This window comes from Drosophila busckii, chromosome 3L, assembly GCF_011750605.1.
Source record: "Drosophila busckii strain San Diego stock center, stock number 13000-0081.31 chromosome 3L, ASM1175060v1, whole genome shotgun sequence".
NCBI classification, from domain to species: Eukaryota; Metazoa; Arthropoda; class Insecta; order Diptera; family Drosophilidae; genus Drosophila; species Drosophila busckii.
Window position 1 is genome coordinate 16,276,968 of NC_046606.1, and position 18,422 is coordinate 16,295,389.

The 18,422-nt window shown below is 40.4% G+C and overlaps 1 protein-coding gene across 1 annotated transcript in view; it reads right to left on the reverse strand.

Moving 5' to 3' along the window:
• LOC108598326 (CG32206) overlaps positions 1-18,422 on the reverse strand; it is a 60,029-nt gene that overhangs the window by 32,148 nt on the left and 9,459 nt on the right. The window contains exons 2-5 of the mRNA XM_033293596.1: positions 10,472-10,730; positions 10,230-10,366; positions 6,409-6,534; positions 289-393 (exon numbers count right to left, since the gene is read on the reverse strand). Of these exons, the coding sequence (XP_033149487.1) occupies positions 289-393; positions 6,409-6,534; positions 10,230-10,366; positions 10,472-10,730 (627 nt within the window). The remainder of the gene's footprint in view (positions 1-288; positions 394-6,408; positions 6,535-10,229; positions 10,367-10,471; positions 10,731-18,422) is intronic.

Consider the following 18,422-nt stretch of genomic DNA (forward strand, 5'->3'; position numbering starts at 1 on the left):
ATGCAGGGTATGTAGTTAAGCATTACGCATACGCCACGTAACCACAAGTGTTGCTTCATTTAAATTACAAAAAAAGAAAACAATAATTGCGACTTTTTTTCATGCACAGTTGTAAGTACACTGCGCTTAACTTTAACACAGTTTAGCGCATACAAAATTACGCATACGCTAAGTACTGCGAAAGTTGCTCAATTTAAAGTAAAAAAAAACAAAAGCAACTACAACGCACTGCATTGTGCATATATATGCATAAAATTTGTTTAACTTGAACATAGTCGATGCACTCACCTTCACCGATGCCGTCACCGTGGATGTCTCGCTGAAGTACAATTGCGGTCCGGTGGCCTTGCCGCACCAGGAGCCGCCCGTAAATGGTCGTCCCAGTTCGCTGAGCTGTCAAGTTAATAAATAAAATTTAATTAATTAAAAATCAAGTTTATCTGCTTCGTCTCTCTGCCAGTTGTCAAGGCAATTCGCTTTGCCTTTTACTCTTTGTTCTTATCAGCGCAAGCGACGCACTTTAAACTGCATTTGCTCATTGATATATTTTTAAATGTTTGCACTGCAAGTGAACAATTAATAAACGCCGCCCAAGCACAAATAACCACCCCACCCCACCACCCCCAACAGAGGCAGTAGCAAGCTGCCAGCTGGCATGGGTAATGGATTATGACTGTTGTTGTGTGAATTTTATTTGCTGGCGCCGTTTGCCGCCCCATGCACTCAATATTTGATTGTTTTCCATTTCGGACGCTGCAAAAAGTGTGGCATCAATTTGTGTGCCAAGCACCATTTTGTGCTTATGTTATGCAACAATGGCAACAGCAAAAACAACAATGAAAATTATTGGCAAAGGTGCAGCAACTGCAAAAACAGACAAATTCATTGCCAGGCGCCCAAAAAAAAGGCACAAGCAACAACAATAACAAGTACAGTGAGCACTTGCAATTTAGAATTGTTCAGTAATTAGAATTGGCAATCCAAAATGAATTTGACTATGTGTATTTCGAATTCTAGTATCTAATTTAGCATTTCGCAATTCTAATTCAAAATAAATGTGGGAATAAGATTAGTGACGACAAATGTGAGGTCCTCAGCATTCAGTGCAGAGTAGCAAAAGAAGTTGAAGCAAGGAAATTGAAAACAGACACGTAAAGAGTCTGAAATTCTATTCATTTATAGAAACTTTCTGCTATATCTACAATATCATCAATGATACATTCATCAAGTTTCCATACTTGGCATTTGTTATTTCCATTAGTGTGAACTATAAATATTTAATATACACTTATCGATTTAAATTGTTGTAACTAAAAATAAATGCTATTTATAATTTATTTTTAGCTTCGTTACTCTTCTGAACTTGAGCTTTCTGCTAATTGAAATTTATTTCACAAATATCTTTTACATTTATAGACTTTAAACAACCTTAAAGGCTGCAATTAATCGAAGTTAATTGCTTACATAGAAGGGTTTTCATTTGAGTTAGTTCAACTGTGGTTAAAATAATTAAAAATATATCTATAGCCACCTCAACTTGATGTGAATTTTGCCACTCATACCCAGCTGGACCCAGCACAGCTCATAGCTGAGCAGAGGTTTGCATGCGGCACATTGCAGGCGGCACAAGTGCAGTGTATACAAAAGAAAAATTGCCTCTACTGGCAATTGACATTCATTGAGGCGAGCATAGGCTGTCGTAATGTCGCTAATAGCAACCAAGAATGGCCGACCGCATCGTCAGCGCTGTGTATGTGGCACGTTGCACGTCGCATGCTGCATGCTGCATGTAACTGTGAAAGCTTAGCCCAGTCCCAGTGTGCATAGTTCAGTGGGAAAGAGGGCTCGAGTGAATGCGACTCATTGGCACTGGCCTATGAATGAGGCTGGGGTTCCAATTGATTAAGTTTTTAGTTAATGGGTTATTTGAACTGGCTCGACCGTTCGGGTTGACCATATCCATGTAGCCATGTAGCCATGTCCTGCGGCAACTGCTCTCACTCTCTTCTCTCTCTTTCTGTTACTGCAGTTCAAACAACAATTTTTGCTGTAATTGCAAAGTCTACAGCGCACTCGTCCACTCCAGTGCCAATGCTCTGGTCTCTGGTCCATATTTGTAGCTGGTTAGAGTTGCAACTCAGTCCTGACTGCTGCCCACTATATTGGTAATTTGCCGTTTTCGATTTTGTGTAAATTCATTGGAAACTGCCGTCATCATCATCACCATCATTATTATTATGATAATCATAGTGTGTCTATTGTGTGCAGTGGAGCGTTATTAGCATCGAGACTTCATAATGAATTATTGGAATCTCATTTTTGTCGCTTTTATCTCCACTGCAAGTTTGCTCAACTTGCTTGTCTTTTTAGACTTCTTTGCTTGCTTTTCTACTGTGTGTTGATAAAGTGTTGGTTTTAAATTGATTGAGTTATTTCTGCGGTCATGCTGGACTAGCTGGGAATTTAAATATATTTGTATAGCAATTAAATGACAAACAAGCTTATGTTTAATTTTAAAATCCGTTTCGACATTTTGTTAGACCTTTAGCTGATTAAATTTTGCGTCAATTCACTGCGACGTGGAAGCCGCCATTGTTCATCGGCATTTGCAGGGAAGCCAGAGCCAGAGGGACGGACAGGAGCTACGCTTCATTTAAACAATAGCCGATAAAAGTTTTATCTGCACAGTCGTCGTCATCGTCGTCGTCGTCGTCGCTGTTGCTGTTGCTGTCGTCGCTGGTGTCGCCGTTGACGCTTCATAATCTGGCAACAATAAACAAAAGCGAGCCCGCGCCACATGCGCTCTCCATAGAGCGTTGCGTGTATTTCGAGGCTTAATTGTGAAACAATTTTAGCGCATAATGCAGCACTCGTACCCACTGTCAGTGCTATCTCTTTCTCTCGCGTGCTCTCTGTCTGATTTACAGTAATTTAAAACATTTGCCACAGTTTTTTCTCTTTTCTTTTTTTTTGTGCGTCATTCGCTATTAAAAAATCATTAAAAATAAATTATGTAGGAGCCAGGCGAAGCTTTTAATTTGCAATTCAATGCGCTGTTGCGTAATAAATAATAGACTATAGAAAAAATAAATAACAAGCCTGCTTCTGCTGTAAACAAGATACCTAGCAAAAGTAGCTGTCAGATACAATTGGGCAAACGGCAGCGGCAACGGCAACGGCAACGGCAACGGCAACGGCAACGGCAACAGCAACGAGCAACTAAAACCGAGTTGAAGTGCGTTTAGAGCCGTCTTCTGTTGTCACGGGGTGTGGGTGTGTGTGTGGGTGTGGGAGTGGGTGTCCTGGCAGTTTTCAGCTATGACTCGTAAATTTTCGACACAAACAAATGCCGCTGGGGGCCAAAGGCTCTCTGGCTGCGGCTAGGGCTGCATGTCCAAGCAGTTTGCCTCACTTGAATTATGAGCTTGTCTTTGCTACACAGCTACACGTATATATAGCATACATACATATATATTGTATATGTATAAGTATTTATAGCTATTGACAAAGTTGGCTGTTGTCTTTGCGCCGGGGCATGGGCAAGCGAACTAGCAGACTAAGCGGATGCTATGATTGTCAAATATTGAGTCATTTACTCAAGCTGCCAGTGCCAACAGTTGCTGTGGATTTAGCTTAATACGTTTATGCATAAACTTTGTTATTTATGATTCAAAGCGCGCACAGCAGCAGCAGCAGCAGCTTGGGTCTCAACTCTGAGGCAGTTGGTCAAGTTTAAAGCTAGTGCTGCTGCCTGGCGCTTTGCAGCTGAATTATTCAGCAGCAGCAACGGCTAAAAGAGAGTGAGAGAGAAAAGGTCATGCTAAGGACGCGACCTCTTGAAATATGCAGCACACAAAAACTGTCTAACTAAATTGAATAAATGATTAAACTGCTGCCAGGACAGGCACACAAACATCCTGTTTGTTACGTAGCTCATATTACAAAAATCACACAAACACACACAGTCACAGACATACATGTCTAGGTGCCACACATAAACATGGAGTGTGTGCTGGTCAAGAATTTATGTGTCCAGGCCATGACACGCATAATTTATAAAGGAAACCATTTTACAAAAATAAAAAAGAGCACGCTGTATATTTATTTGCCGTAAACTGAAACCGCGTGGGCAGTTAAAAATGTTTGCTTTAAATAAATAAAAACTGGCGCTCCGGCACAACGATAAGACCCGGAACAAGCCCGCACCAATGACAACACAAAAACCTGCGGTTAGTTACGAGTTTATAAAACTGCAACAACAACAACAACAACAACAACAACAAATCCGGGGCCTATAACAAAAACGCTCAACATTGAAAAATATTTAACTGCATTTTGCAAGCCAAAAGCCTGCGCCCCGCCCCCCGCCTACGTCTATGCTTTTGGGTTCTATTTCGCTTTGGCCATGCACATGTCAAGTGCCAAATGAAACCTCAACTGAGGCACCGACTGGACAACGGCTGGGCTGGCTCTGACTCTGGCTCTGGCTCCGGCTCTGGACAGGCACCGCAAAATGTCAGCGCACGCCCCACGCTTGTTCAAAATTTATTGTCGCAAAGCCAGCCGAGACGCATGACGGGGGGCATGCTGTAGGCACAACAATATGCAAAAAAAAAAAGACGAAATGAAAATGGAAAAAATGAAAATGCAGCATCACTGGGCAGCGCTAAACTAATAGAGCACTAGGGCGTGGGGTGGGGTCACTGTCAGTTAGCCAAAGAGAGTGGCAAGCCAAAAGACAAAACAAAAAAAATGACAGCGAAACTTGCATAAAATTTAAAGTGAGTATCTCAAAAGATTATGTGCCTCAGTTTTGACAAAGAGCTGCTAGGGAAGCCAACAATATAAAGACCTTTAAGCCAAAAGCATATAAAATGCTCAAAATTAAACTATTGCCTGTTAGTTAAATAAATAATGGCCCAAAGCGCAATCCAGCGAAACAATTGTTTTATACACTTTGACTTTTTATAGAAAATTGGAAAGAGTATTATAAACTTATACAAACGAAACGAGGCGTGGCAGACTTCAGACTATATTTTTGATATGCAAGAGCAGCTGAATCGATTGAGTCTATAAATCTGTCTGTCTGTATGAGCATCAATAACTCAGAGATGAGAACTAAAGACACCAAATTCTGAGGCAGATACTCCTTTTTCATAATTTATACTCGACTTTTTGTTTAAGTATTGAACTTCAGCACACATTTGCTTTAACATCTTGTTAAGCAATGTCACAATTTTGTATAAATACCTTAATATTTAAATTTGAAACGAAAGTGTATCAAAAAGTTTGCTGCGCTTGTTACGCTCAACTCTCTTAAGTGAATGAGCGCAGCATAAAACGAGTAAATAATTAAAATAACACTTTGCTATGCGATAGAACACTTGGTAGCTTTTGAAATTGCTTTGACTGGAGCTTTGAAATTAATTCCAAGAGCTTAAGGTAAGCAAAAGCGCATTCAAATTGCAAACGCTCAATACACACACACACACTTACACACATACATACACATGCATATATATAAATGCCAGTCTACAAATCTGTAGCAAAGCTACATTTAATGTACGGCAGCAATAGAAGATTATAAAAATACACAGCCATACAAACAGCAACTAATATGAGCGAGTGTGTGTGTGTGTTTGTTTGTTTGTGTGTGTGTTTTTATACAAATGTACATTTGAACATATTGCACAAGTCAATTATAGGGATTTGGTACATTTTATTTGGCCAGGGGCTTTAGTTTTAGTGTTTGCCCGCGACCTAGCGCCCCCAGTCGCCCCCGTTGGCAGCTACTGCGATTGCGATTGCTATTGCTGCTTTTCGGAAAAGAGAAAGCAAAGCGTAATGGCAAATGGCAAATGGGTGCGCCGCAGACCAAAATGTCTGACAAAGTAGCAATGTCAACAGCGTGGTGCCGCAGAAATTGTGATAAAAATATATATGTATGTTAAATAGTTTACTGTTGTTGCCTTTTTTATTTCCATGCGACAACAGCAATATACAAAGCACACAGAGCGATAGACAGAAGGACATCGGGAGAGCGAGAGGGAGACAGTCACACAATTCAATTCAATTTGCTGGTCTAATGTGGCATTTGTCAACAGAGCCCAGAACAGAAAATTACAGAATTACTCGGACATTGATTGAATCGAGGCGACAGCGTCGTTGCTCAAGTCCAGGCCAAATCCAAGCTCCTGTCTGTGCGCTTAGGTGTGTGTGTGTGTGTGTGTGTGAGTGAGTGCGCCTGCGTTTGCTGGGCTGGCATAAAATTATAGTCGAGCGAACGCAAGTTCGATAGCAAATGGTAAATGGAGTGCAAGCAACAAAGTCCCGCTGGACAATGCAACAGCATGTCGAGTCGTACGAGGCTAGTAAATACAAAGTTTATATAAATTAAATTGCACTCACCTGCATGAAACCCTCGGGACAGCCAGGCAGCTCCCCGGTCGGACTTAGATTCGTTTCATAGCCATCCACATCTGTATCCACCATGCCCTCATCGAAGCGACCCACCGTAAAGCCATCAAAGATGATCTGTAAAAAAAAGTGTAGCACAGTTTTATGGCCAGACTCTTGTAGTAGTAGTAGAAGTAGTGAAATACCCTTTGCGCAGCTAGGCAGGGGGTATTTATAATATATATATATATATACGTTTTTGTAATGTTAGTTTTGCACACGTTAAAGTTATGCAAATGAAATTCAATTGCAAGCAAGTGTGGGCTCGCTCTTTGCATATTAGATTGCTCATAAAAAGAGAGACAACTCACACAGCAGGCGCCAGCTCAAGTGTGTAGAGCAAGGCAAGGTCATAGCGTCCATAAAAAAAAACCAGTAACCAAAAAATTCATATATATACAATATCTAAGTTACGCTCAAGTCAAGTGCCGGAGCGCCTATGTATATGTTTTAATAAAATATGCAAATAAACATGTGTGTTTGTGTTTTTGCGTGTGGCTGTGGCATTTCCCAAATTGCAAAACAAAACAACAAAAAAAACTGTGCAAAAGGCTTGTTGCAACTTTTATAAATTTTTAAATAGGCGTCACCAACAGCAAATTGAAAGCAACTCGATTTTAATTTCAAATAAGGCAAAGCCTTTGAGCAAGACTTTGTGGCTCCAAACTCAAGTCAACTGATTTTTATGATTTAAAGTTTTACTTGGTGCATGCAGCTGTGGCAAATGGTTTGTATGCAGCGTTAATGAGCTGTAAATAAATATTTCAAATGAAAAAAGAATACAGAGTAACATGCATCAGATAAATGAGAAAATATTAATAAGCGTGAATTTTATATCAGCGCAAATACTCAATTATTTACCGCCCTCGAGTGTAACTCGTAAAAAACAAATGCAACATGCACGCCACATAAAAAACAAGCAGCAAAATTGTAAACTGTTTTGTTTTTATAGAAAAAAATTATGCGAATTTTATATGAAAATATATATGTCTGTTGATTTATGTGGCAACGCGAAATTCGCTTTGGCTTTTTTTATTGTGCAACACTGAAATACGAGAATTTGCAGTTTTTTATGCGCCGCAGCCATTAAGAGCAGAGATATTACTTTATAATAAAATATTTAGCAAACATTTCTGTTTGACAGTGCAGTGACTGGCGACTGTAAGAGCTTTTGGCTAAAATAATAATGCATAACTTATGACTGAGCTAGTTGTAATTTCTGCTGGATATAAACTTGCACTAAACAGAGCGGGTTGAGATTTTTTGCCTGCAGCCAAAGTTGCAAAAGTCCAAGCGCTAGAACTTTATGAACATATCAAGGGCGTGAAAAATGTGCACAGCTCGTGGCGTAAATTACATGGTGCAACTTCAGGATATTTGATTAAAGCATAAAAAATTGAAAAACGCATCATGGGTTGGGTTGGGGATGGGGGTGCCAAGTTATTTACATTATAAATTAGCCGTGGGTAAAGCTGCAGCGATTGGGGCTGAGCTGGGCTATGTACTGGGCGGGTGGGGGGTAGGGCAATTTAAACTTTTGCTCTCGCAGGGAAATACACACCGACAATCATCAATCAATATGTACAGCAGGACAGACTGACAAACTGACGAGCAGACAGCTAGACGGAGACAGGAAGCGACGGAGACGAAGTTGTCCTCGAAACCAGCGCGTAACATTATTATTTCAAGCAATTTCCCACGTAGACGCGTGGCAGGAGCTGCGGCGGTGGCAGCTGCAAGCCAAAGCCGGCTAAAGCCAAAGTAAAAGCCAAAGCCGAGCGCATGATTTATATGCAATGTGAGTAGGAAATCAGCCACGTTTATCAGCGCTGGTCTACAAATGCAGCGACGGAAACACAAAATAAAACTTATAACTTATGCATGACAGATTTGTGCAAGGTGCAAAGCCGACAGCTACACGCTACTCTTAGCTCCGTACTCGTTACTCGCTGCTTTCCATGCATACATACATACATACATATATGTAACTAGCTTGGCTCTAAAGCCAATGGGATTGAGAAATGAAACAGCAAACGATTCACTTTGCTGCTGCTGCTGCTGCCTTCGTCATCGTCGTCATCATCACTGCCTTCAGAAATCTATTTATGCCAAGTGCCACCCCCCAACCACTCTTAGAGCTTATTCCTGTTGCTGTTGACTTCACTGCTAACTGCTCATTGCGCTGTTACGCAAATTGCATGGAAATCAATTATTTTGCAAATTGAAATTGACGTTTTTCTGACAGCTCGCCAAAAATGTTTTGAGGCGTGTCTAATTTTATTGTCAACGCGCCACGCCACGTCTACGGCCAAAGGCGTTTTAAAGGCTTTGCTTTGCTCTTAAAGCAAGCGCCAAGCCAATGCCCCGCAGCCGTAGATACAGCCCCTGTTATATCCCTAATTGAGCACGCACATGAAACCAGAGTACACTGAAAATGCCAGACATCCATCATGGTGGAAACGCAAGCAAAACTCGCATACACATGCAGCGAGCACAAGCAAAAGCAAATAAATACTTGAGCATGTATGTAACGACAGTTTGATGAATCTTAAATGCTCTTTATAGAGTTGGAAACACTAATTCCGATAATTGCATAGCACTGTTAATGTCTATTTGATTTCACATTCCAACAGGCAGACAGGTAAGGGACCAACCTAGATAGAAATATAATTAAATAATGTCCAATCTATACTCATTATTTATCACATGGATATGAATGTATAACAATATATTAGGAAGTTTTGAGTTGAACTGCTGGCTCGCCCTATCGATCAAAATTACATTATAACACAATAAAACTTAAAAAACATTCCACATGAAATATAATCTATAATCGTTTTAACAGTCTATTCAAGGCTTAACTCTGATTCTATCGAATTATTTGCCTAGTGTACTACAAAAAGTTTCTAACACAATTCACTTTAAATTTTGATACATTCGTGTTTATTCATTCATTCATATTCATTTCAATCAAGTTATGTGTATACATATCTAGCAAAAGTAAAAAAGTTAAAAGAAATCACTCAATCTTTTATTTAAAGACTAATGCTTACACTTTAAAAATAACATAATAGTACTTCTAGCTAAAGTATAAATCATATCAGCAAAAGAAAAACTCCTTGAACTTTAAATAAATTAATTAATTGAATAACATAGATTATACAAATAATAAGAATTACAACATTATTAAATGTATTGTATAATCTAATAATAATATATAACAATATTAATTTATGTATTGATGCTACCGAATGCGATTAATTATTTTATCTGATCAGAGTTTATTGAACCATCAAATGTTTGCTTTAATTTTAAACTGATTGTCTAGTTTGTTTAAGTCCAATGCTCTAGTTAATATACCCGCTTAGCTGGAGAGGCGTATTAATGTTTGTTTTTTCGGGTGCTGGCCATGCGATTTTTGTATGTTTTTGGTGGCACTGTTGTGTTCCAAAATAATTCACAGCGTATTTTGTACGTGGAGTGATGGCGAGAGCAGCTGAATTTCATGCACAGTGCGTGCGGCTGAATTCGCACACTTGCATGTGCATGCGTGTGTGAGTGTGTGTGTGTGTGTGTGTACATTGCAGTTTTATGTCGCTGGCATGCCTGCTAATCTTTGGCCTATGGCGCGCCAAAATCAACAACGACAACTACAGCCGGACAAGCACTACAGAGAGCCGTTGCCTGCAGCCAGCGGCGTTCGCTCATATACTATGTATATGCATGTGTATGTGTATGTGTATGTGAAGAGCTTTATGTGTGTGGGAACTCACCTGTACAATGTCGCCTTGATCATGGCCGGACGCTGTGAATGTCAAGTGACACAGGAAGGGCAATTTATTCCACTGTGGCGTTGGCACTTTTATGGCATAGGTGCGTCCAATATCACCGTAGTACGTCCGATTGCAGACTGTCGGCGTGTCAGCAGCCGGATAAAGATAAAGAAATATATAACAGTAAACAAGTGAGTGTGTGCGTGTGTGTGAGCGCGCGCGTGTGAGTGTGAGTGTTTTACCTGAGCAATGCTTGGGCTCATCTTTGCCATCCTGACAGTCGTTGCGTCCATCGCAGTATTTGTCCAGCGGCACACAGATGTTGCCACTGTTGCCGCTGCCCTTGCACGAGAACTCGGAGACACGACAAGCGTGACTCAGGCCCAGTGTGGCAGACAGCAACAGCAGCAGCAGCAGCGGCAGCCAGCTCTGTCTGTTGTGGCATTCTGGCAGTGGAAATGGAAGTGGGCTTGAGTGTGGCTGTGGGCGCGAGTTGAGCATCTGCAAGCAAAAACGAATACAAAATGTTTTAAATGCAAACAATTTAAAATGCAAACTTTACGAAATGCCAGTCAGGCATAAGTGCTAGCTCCAGTTTTGATAATTACAATTCCCATTGAATCTACGCGCCATTATCAGACTTCATGCTCAAGTTTTGCACATAACCAACCCATTGCTGCCTGCATCCCAACCCCCACCAAAAAATACGACTATGGCTGGCTTTGTCATTGCTTTCATGTTATTGCGCCCATTGTTATTTTTGTTGTTGTCTGGCTAAGCCGTGTGCAGACATTTGAGCCGTAACTACTTCAAGTTTTATGTTGCCGTGCAGCGTTTTTCTTTTCATTTTGCCTTCGCATACATTTTATGGCGCATACGTGGAACGCTGCCCATGCCCGTGCCCATGCCCAGGCATATTGAAAACTCCGCATTGTTATGACTTTGAAGCAGGAGGAGCAGCACATTGATGGTCCAGGTAAATGGCAGCTGGAAAAACTGTTATCGGCTGCTGCGTGCTCTACGCTCTACGCTATACGCTGAGAGCGAGCGAGAGGTTGAGTGAGAGCGAGAAAAGTTCTTAAAGCGCACTTGATTGCTCAAATCCTTTGTGTATCCTTTTAAGCCTTTTGTTTTCCATTATGCGCCGGAAGTGTTGTAAACACTTCAAAAACGAAAGCAGCAGAAAAAACGAGAGAAATGTGGAAATAAAACGCAACAACTTTGGCCTGAAAACAATAACAGCCGCTTCTAAGCCCGGGCAAGAAGAAGTTGCAGCCACACACACACTCAGGTGACACTCAGTCTACGGGCCGAAGAACAAGCCGATACACTCGCTGGGGTAAGCCTCGCTGGGCTCTGTATGTAAATTTGACGACAGTTTTAATAAAAATAAAGCAAAAGCACGGAAATAAAGCATCATAATGTGTGCTGACAATCACAAGCCAAGCCCCAGCGAGCGACAATGTGCGCTGATGCTCTGAGGGGAGACTGGGCCCTAAGTATAAGGTGCGTGTCATAACGTTATGCCTATGCCAATGCCAACTCGAGAGTGAAGCACTTAAAGTTACTTAGCCAAAGCCCGGAGTGACGCACTGGGAATGCGACGCTCGACAAAGTTTGCCTGGGATTTGCCGTTGAGGGCAAAGCTGCAAGTGGCCAAGTGTCTCGCAGCTGATTAGTTTGCCTTGCCAGCACATTTTATTCCACAAAGCCGTCGAAGCTGCAGCTAACCCCAAGCGGCAACATCCTCTGCCAAATTGATGAAGAACAACACAGGAGCGTATATTAAAGTACATATGTTATTTGATGTCGATATCCTTCAGTAAGGATACTCTTAAGTACGGTTGATAGTAATATGGTGCGTGATTTCATTAATGATAAGCATGTTGTGAATTCACTAACGCAGTTTTTACTTTATAAGCTACGATTTGTACTTAAAACATTTTGGGCATAGACTTAAAGCAGAGTGGATCAAAAATATTTTAATTAGATATTTGAGACATCAAGGTGTTAATAAATATTCGAAAAGTCTACAATAAGTTATTCTCACCATAGAAAAATGTTCGAAATTTGTACTACTCAAATAAGGCATTAACTCAATAATTTGGAAACGCTTGCTTGGTTATTGTGCTGGCTGAGAAGAGCTCTTAAGGCAAATGGTTGGTAAGTATTTCCAACTTCCAGTCTCAACTAAGCAAACAGTCAAATAGATCGTTGCGTGAATTACTTCGTGGATTGTATACAGCGCTGTTGCAATTCTTGATTGCTCTTCTGCGCTCGTGCGTGTAGTCTAACCAAAGTCATTCGGTAATGGTTGGGGGTAAGCCAAAAAATCTGGATAATTTTTAGTGTGAGCCGCACTGAAAGGGAGCCTGCAATATTATTCGGGTATGTATTATTGGAATGTTAGTCAAAGCCTGGTTCACTGCTGTGCTTTCTTGTGGACTTGACTGTTGCCGCTATTATGCTTATGCCTTCGAGCCAATGCGACAAGCTGCTGCTATACTGAGCTCCCATTCCGCTTTATGGTCGCTTGTCGACACCACACAGCACAGCACAGCTCAGAGTGGAGCTGAGCTGAGCCTTTGTTGTTGATCCAATCAATGCACTCTCATGCCTCGACACAATCAAATTCTAGTTACCAAGCAAAGTCTTTGCAACACGACACACACGCGTGCCACAATTAGAGCGAGCATTCAGTGCTGCGAGAGAGCAAAAGGAGCAATGCAAAAAATACTTCTAGTAGCTAAGGCAAGCAATGCGGCCACATTGCGAATAGCAAACCAACGACAACGACAGCGTCGACTGAGCCCAGGACTATGACAATGATGAGCTGGCAAGCAAACAGACAGGCAGACAAACGGCCAGAGGGACAATTGGACAGACGTAGATAGACAGGCGGGCTAGCTAGCTAGCGAGCTGGTTTGGAACATTTGCCACAATTGACAAAGAATTTATGCGACGCTTATAAAAGGCTTATGGGGTAAGTCCTTTCACCCAGCCTCTCACACACACACACATACACAACATGAGATGAAACAGAATTTCACTTTTTATGCTGTTTTTTTTTTTTTGTTTGGGGAGATGACGACGATGTTCGTAGGGGCCAGGCAAAGTGACAACAGTAAATAAAGTTGGTAGCAGCAGCCAAGGAAGAAGAAAATGAAAACTGAAAACTCGCGCAACTGCTCGCAGCAAAATTGCTGGGAAATGATGTTGCAAATGTGGACATTTTCATTTTTTTGTGTGTACATTTGACTTTTGTCGCTACGAACAAATTTAATAAGTTTGCGTATTTATTTTGCAAATCTAAACTTAAGTTTAAGCTGAGAAATACCCATTAAAGAGAATCTGTTCGAAATAAACAGTCAAATACAACAAATATATACAATATATATAAAATTAATTGGAATTAATATTTGTAAGCTTTCAACTATTTCTATAATATTATTTCAGGCTAGACGCTTAGTTCTATTCGCTATAGGGTATATTCATTCATTATATAAGTTTATAAGCATAAAAGAAATATAATTAAATTAGCGTCGTGGGCGACCAAAATTGTAATATTAAAAGCAACCCAACAGAAAAATAAAACATAAACAAATGTAGCCGACAACAACAACAACGAGAGCGAAAATGAGAGGCAACTTCAAATGGCCAGAAGGCGTCAAGAAATTAGCATAACAAAGCCATTAGAAGGCGGGCAGGCGTGTGGCAGGCCTAACCAAAAGCAAACAACGACGACGACGACGAAAAAAAGAGAACAGAAATAAAAACGAACATGTAAAGCGCGTTGGTGATTTCAAAGGCCAAAACCAACTACCAACTGGTAGCAAGGACGCAACGCTGCAAGCACAAACAGACTACAAATGTCACCAGCAGCAGCAGCAGCAGCAGCAGCCAAAGCAGAAGCAGAAGCAGCAATTTTGAGCAGCGCTGGGTTGGGTAAGGCGCCTCGACTCGTTTTCAGTGCTGCCAAAACGCACTTTTCTTTTTATGTGCGCTTATTGCGCTGCCGCATTTTTCTTTTCGTTGCGTTACGTGCGCAGCTACTTTTTGAGTAATGGCTAAGATTACGCTGCTGCAGAGTGGGATGTGGGATGGGCGTGGGCGTGGTCGTGTGCGCAATTTAAGACTTGGAGTCACGCATCATGCTTTGCTCTAATGAGTGTCGTCGCAGTCGTTGTCGTTATTGTCTCGTGGCAATTGCAACGTGATTTGGCGTCGCTGCATGTTGCAGCTCAATCATGCTGCCATACATTGGCCATGTGGCGTATGCGCAATATTTAATTGTCAAAGCGACAATTGTGGCCAAGCTTAGTTTAGACAGTTTTAAGGCCATTGCTATTGCATTAACCCACATTTGTGACTCGTAAACACAGCAATTGAATCTATCTGGCTGCAACTGAATGCCAACATGATTTTGAGTCATTTGAGTCACTGCCGCCCTCGCGTCGGCGGCAATAAAGTTGCAATCATAAAGCAGCGCTGGCAGTGGGCGTGGCAACGACTTTTTGGCACATTAAAAATGTAAACTTAATTTTTAAGCAAAGCGCAGTCTCTTTCTCTGCCCGCGCCGCTCCCTGCGTGTGTGTGGAACAGTTTCATGCAACTATAATGCGAAATCCCAGAGGTTTGGGAGCTGAAAACATTTCGCATAAAATGCCAAATGCTTTTGTACGCTCGTAAAGCAAACGATTGTAGCCAAAAGCTACTGCAAGTATAAAATATTCATATATATATATATTGTGTTTTTTAGTTGGGTAACAAACTGTAGTTTTTAAACAAAAAGAAAATGTTTTAGCCGCTCTGCAAGCCAAACAAATTGCATATGAGCATTTTCAATTTAAATTTTTTCATCGCGCTTCGGGGGCGCTGGCAATGCATGCAGCGAAAAGCGTGTAAATTGAAAATTTTCTGCCCAGGCTGTGCGCAAAGCGAGGTGTGAGCTCGCTAAGAAAATAAAATGCTTCATAATACCGCATACAGACTGCAGTGCAATGAACTCTGTCTGGCTAATAGACACGCAACGTAGACAGGAGATCTTGATACAAATTCAATGACTCATACTTTGAGGCCTTGGTCCATGAACTAAGCTTATAGCTCCTTTCAATTAAAGAACACAGAGCATAATGTCTTTCTTTCAATTAAAACGAACATAGGCTCTGTTCCTGCAATACTTATTATAATTAGAACATTCAACTGAATGTAATAATAATAATCCTGATAATTTTAATTTATTTTATTTATTTAATGACAACATAAATAATAATTGGGTTAAGCTGACATACAATTTTAATAAATAACATAATAAACTAAAAATTTTTTTGTTTTTAAACTTTGTAACTTATAGATTGGATCTAAACTATTCCCAACATTTGTTGCAGGAAAACCAAATCAGCCTGGATTATTTAATTTTTTATATGTAAATAAAAGATAATGAAGAATCTTTTAGTAATACAATTCATAGCCTCTGGTTGATAACAGAGAAGTTTTTGTAATCTACACTCGAACCGTAATGGTGATCAACATTCTCACTTGAATACAACTTTCTCATTTGATTTTTAATGGTCTTATTAATAAATAATAATAGTATTTCTATAATAAAAATGTTGGCCTTTGATTTATTTATCACCTAGCGGCTTCATTGGCAAAACCAATATCTAATGGATGGCTAAAGAGACACCATCCAGGAGACCTATGGAGAAGAGGGAGGCGAAGAACGCCAATACAATGATTCATTTAACTACTTATTTTTATTTCCATTGTTATTACATCGTTGCTGTTATGCTCATGTCATGTTTGTTCCTACTGCCGGTTGATAAGTTTCATAAACATTGAATTGTTACAACTAAAAAATAAACTAACATTAGATTACTTATATTGTCAACATTCAATTTAAGAGTATACTTAATGAATAAAATGATTTTTTAATTTGTTTTATGTATTTTAAGCTTCCACTTATTTATTAAAAGTTAATAAGAAGCATCATAATTATAAAATTTTATTTTTGGCATGACATATAATACATTTGCTTTAACTAATGCAAAGAGAAATTATTTTAAAATTTCATATAAATAAAATAATAAATAAATTATATAAATAATTTTTTTATAGTTCACTTCTATTTGAAGTGTGCTGCTTATAGAAAACAAATAACGCATACGCACTGGTGTCTGGTTTCATGCATTGAAAGCAATGCCATGTAGCAAACACTTGAGCACAGCTCACTTGGAGCTGGTGAACTCAAACCGCAGCTATGGCGAACCTATATATATTGGTAGCCCAGCACCTTTTATCGGTAATTTAAGCATAAAAACCACAAAAACTGAAACAGACAAATGGATGCGGAGACTGACAGCGACATCAGCAGCAGAAGCAGAGAGTGGGGTAGTTATTGTAGGCTAAATCTTATGAATCTTTGAACACACTTTAGCACTTTGACACTTTGCCGACGGCAATGGCAATGACAATGACACTGGCAATGTCAATGTATTTCCGGGCGCGTTTTTCGACTTTGTGTGCAGACGAGCAGCGAGTGGTGTCATTACACATAGTAATCAGAGTACTTTCCCCGAAGGGCGCGGCGGGGTGGGGCTGTAGGTGTTACGTGCTCTAGCTCGGCGCCTGCCTTAGATTAATGGCTGGCGAGTGTGCGTTGACGTTGATGGCGTTGCGTGTGGCCTACGTGCCTGAGAGCGCCTCGATGTAGGCAGCGTTTATTTTTGGGCACTGATTCGAAGTGTTGCTTATGGCAAAATACAATGGCCAGATTAACTGGCAATGTTTGTTGGACACTCTAATGCATTTCGTGCGATTTAAGGGCTTCGAATGTCCAATCGATAACAAATATACACGGAAATATTATGCATCAAATATTTATGTGTGTGTTGGCAGAAAAACTAAATTAAATGAAATTGCGGCCAACACGTAACGAAGCTTTCAGTTTGTGTGTGTGTGTGTGTGTGTGTGTGTGAGTGCCTGTTTGTGTGTTTTGCAACTAAATAGAAAATGAAAAATTTATAGAAAATTCAAATGCAGTGCTAGTGCCAGATAAGGCTTAAAGCATTGACACAAAACCGGCAAGGCGGGAAAAAGTGGTCAGCAGGAGAGAAAGGAGAAAGCGTAGCTATCAATGGCAGTCGCTGCTGCCTGCTCGCTAGCTAGCAACAAAATGCCAAATTTGCATATAAAGTAAAATTGAAAACGCCACTGGGAATAGTAAGGAAAAGAAAGAAGCAAAGTAAACTCAAAACCCAACGAGCAAACCCAAATCCAAACACTAACACTAAAACAGCCCAAACGAATGCAATTCTCAACTTGAACTGTGCAACAACAACAACAACAACAACAACAGCAACTAGAATAAGCACTGTAGCAAGTACTTCACCTATGCAGCGGCACCGGCAGCAGCAGCAGCAGCCGTGGCAACCTCGGTTTAAGCCGCGCTAAAAGGCGTACCCAAAATATTTACATTGATTCGATGCTGGCGCGGCAACTTGTACAGTTTGAATTCAAGTATAAATTGCAGGCACTTTATATTTGATGGGCATTGAGCGGAAATGCGCGTCACGTACAGACTCAAAAACCAACAGGCCGCAAATCAAAACGGACCTCCAAAGTGCCCACCCCAACACCCTTCAGCCAACCAGCCTCATATTCTAGTCACTACTGCTGTTTACACTAGCTGCACTTAAAGAAATTGCACGAGCTTCACAGTTTGAGTTATTTATTTTAAATTTTCTAAAAGGCAATAAAATAATATTAATAATTTAGGTTCAATTGCAGTACCCAAATCCAAAAATATCCATTCAATGTTGTATATATATATATTTTATAGGTATAGTCTGAAAAAGTCTGTAATAGTCTTCTGATCACTCAACTTGATACTTAAGCTTCTAGATAAACTAAACGATATTTGACTATCTTGCTACGATATTCAATTGTATTAGTTCCGACTATTCTCACTACATTTATGGGCACTATTTTAGTCATATTTTTCCACAGTGCCTGTGCTTGTCAAAACGCGTCGCACGCATAACTCCACAAACTATTTTCCTTTCCATTTTTTTCATGTTTGCCTCTTTGGGTGGCTAGGTAAACGCTGCCAGGGTGGCTCCAACCCAAACTGATACAAATTTGTTACACGTACACACACACACACACACACACAAGTGCACACAAAGTGTGCGC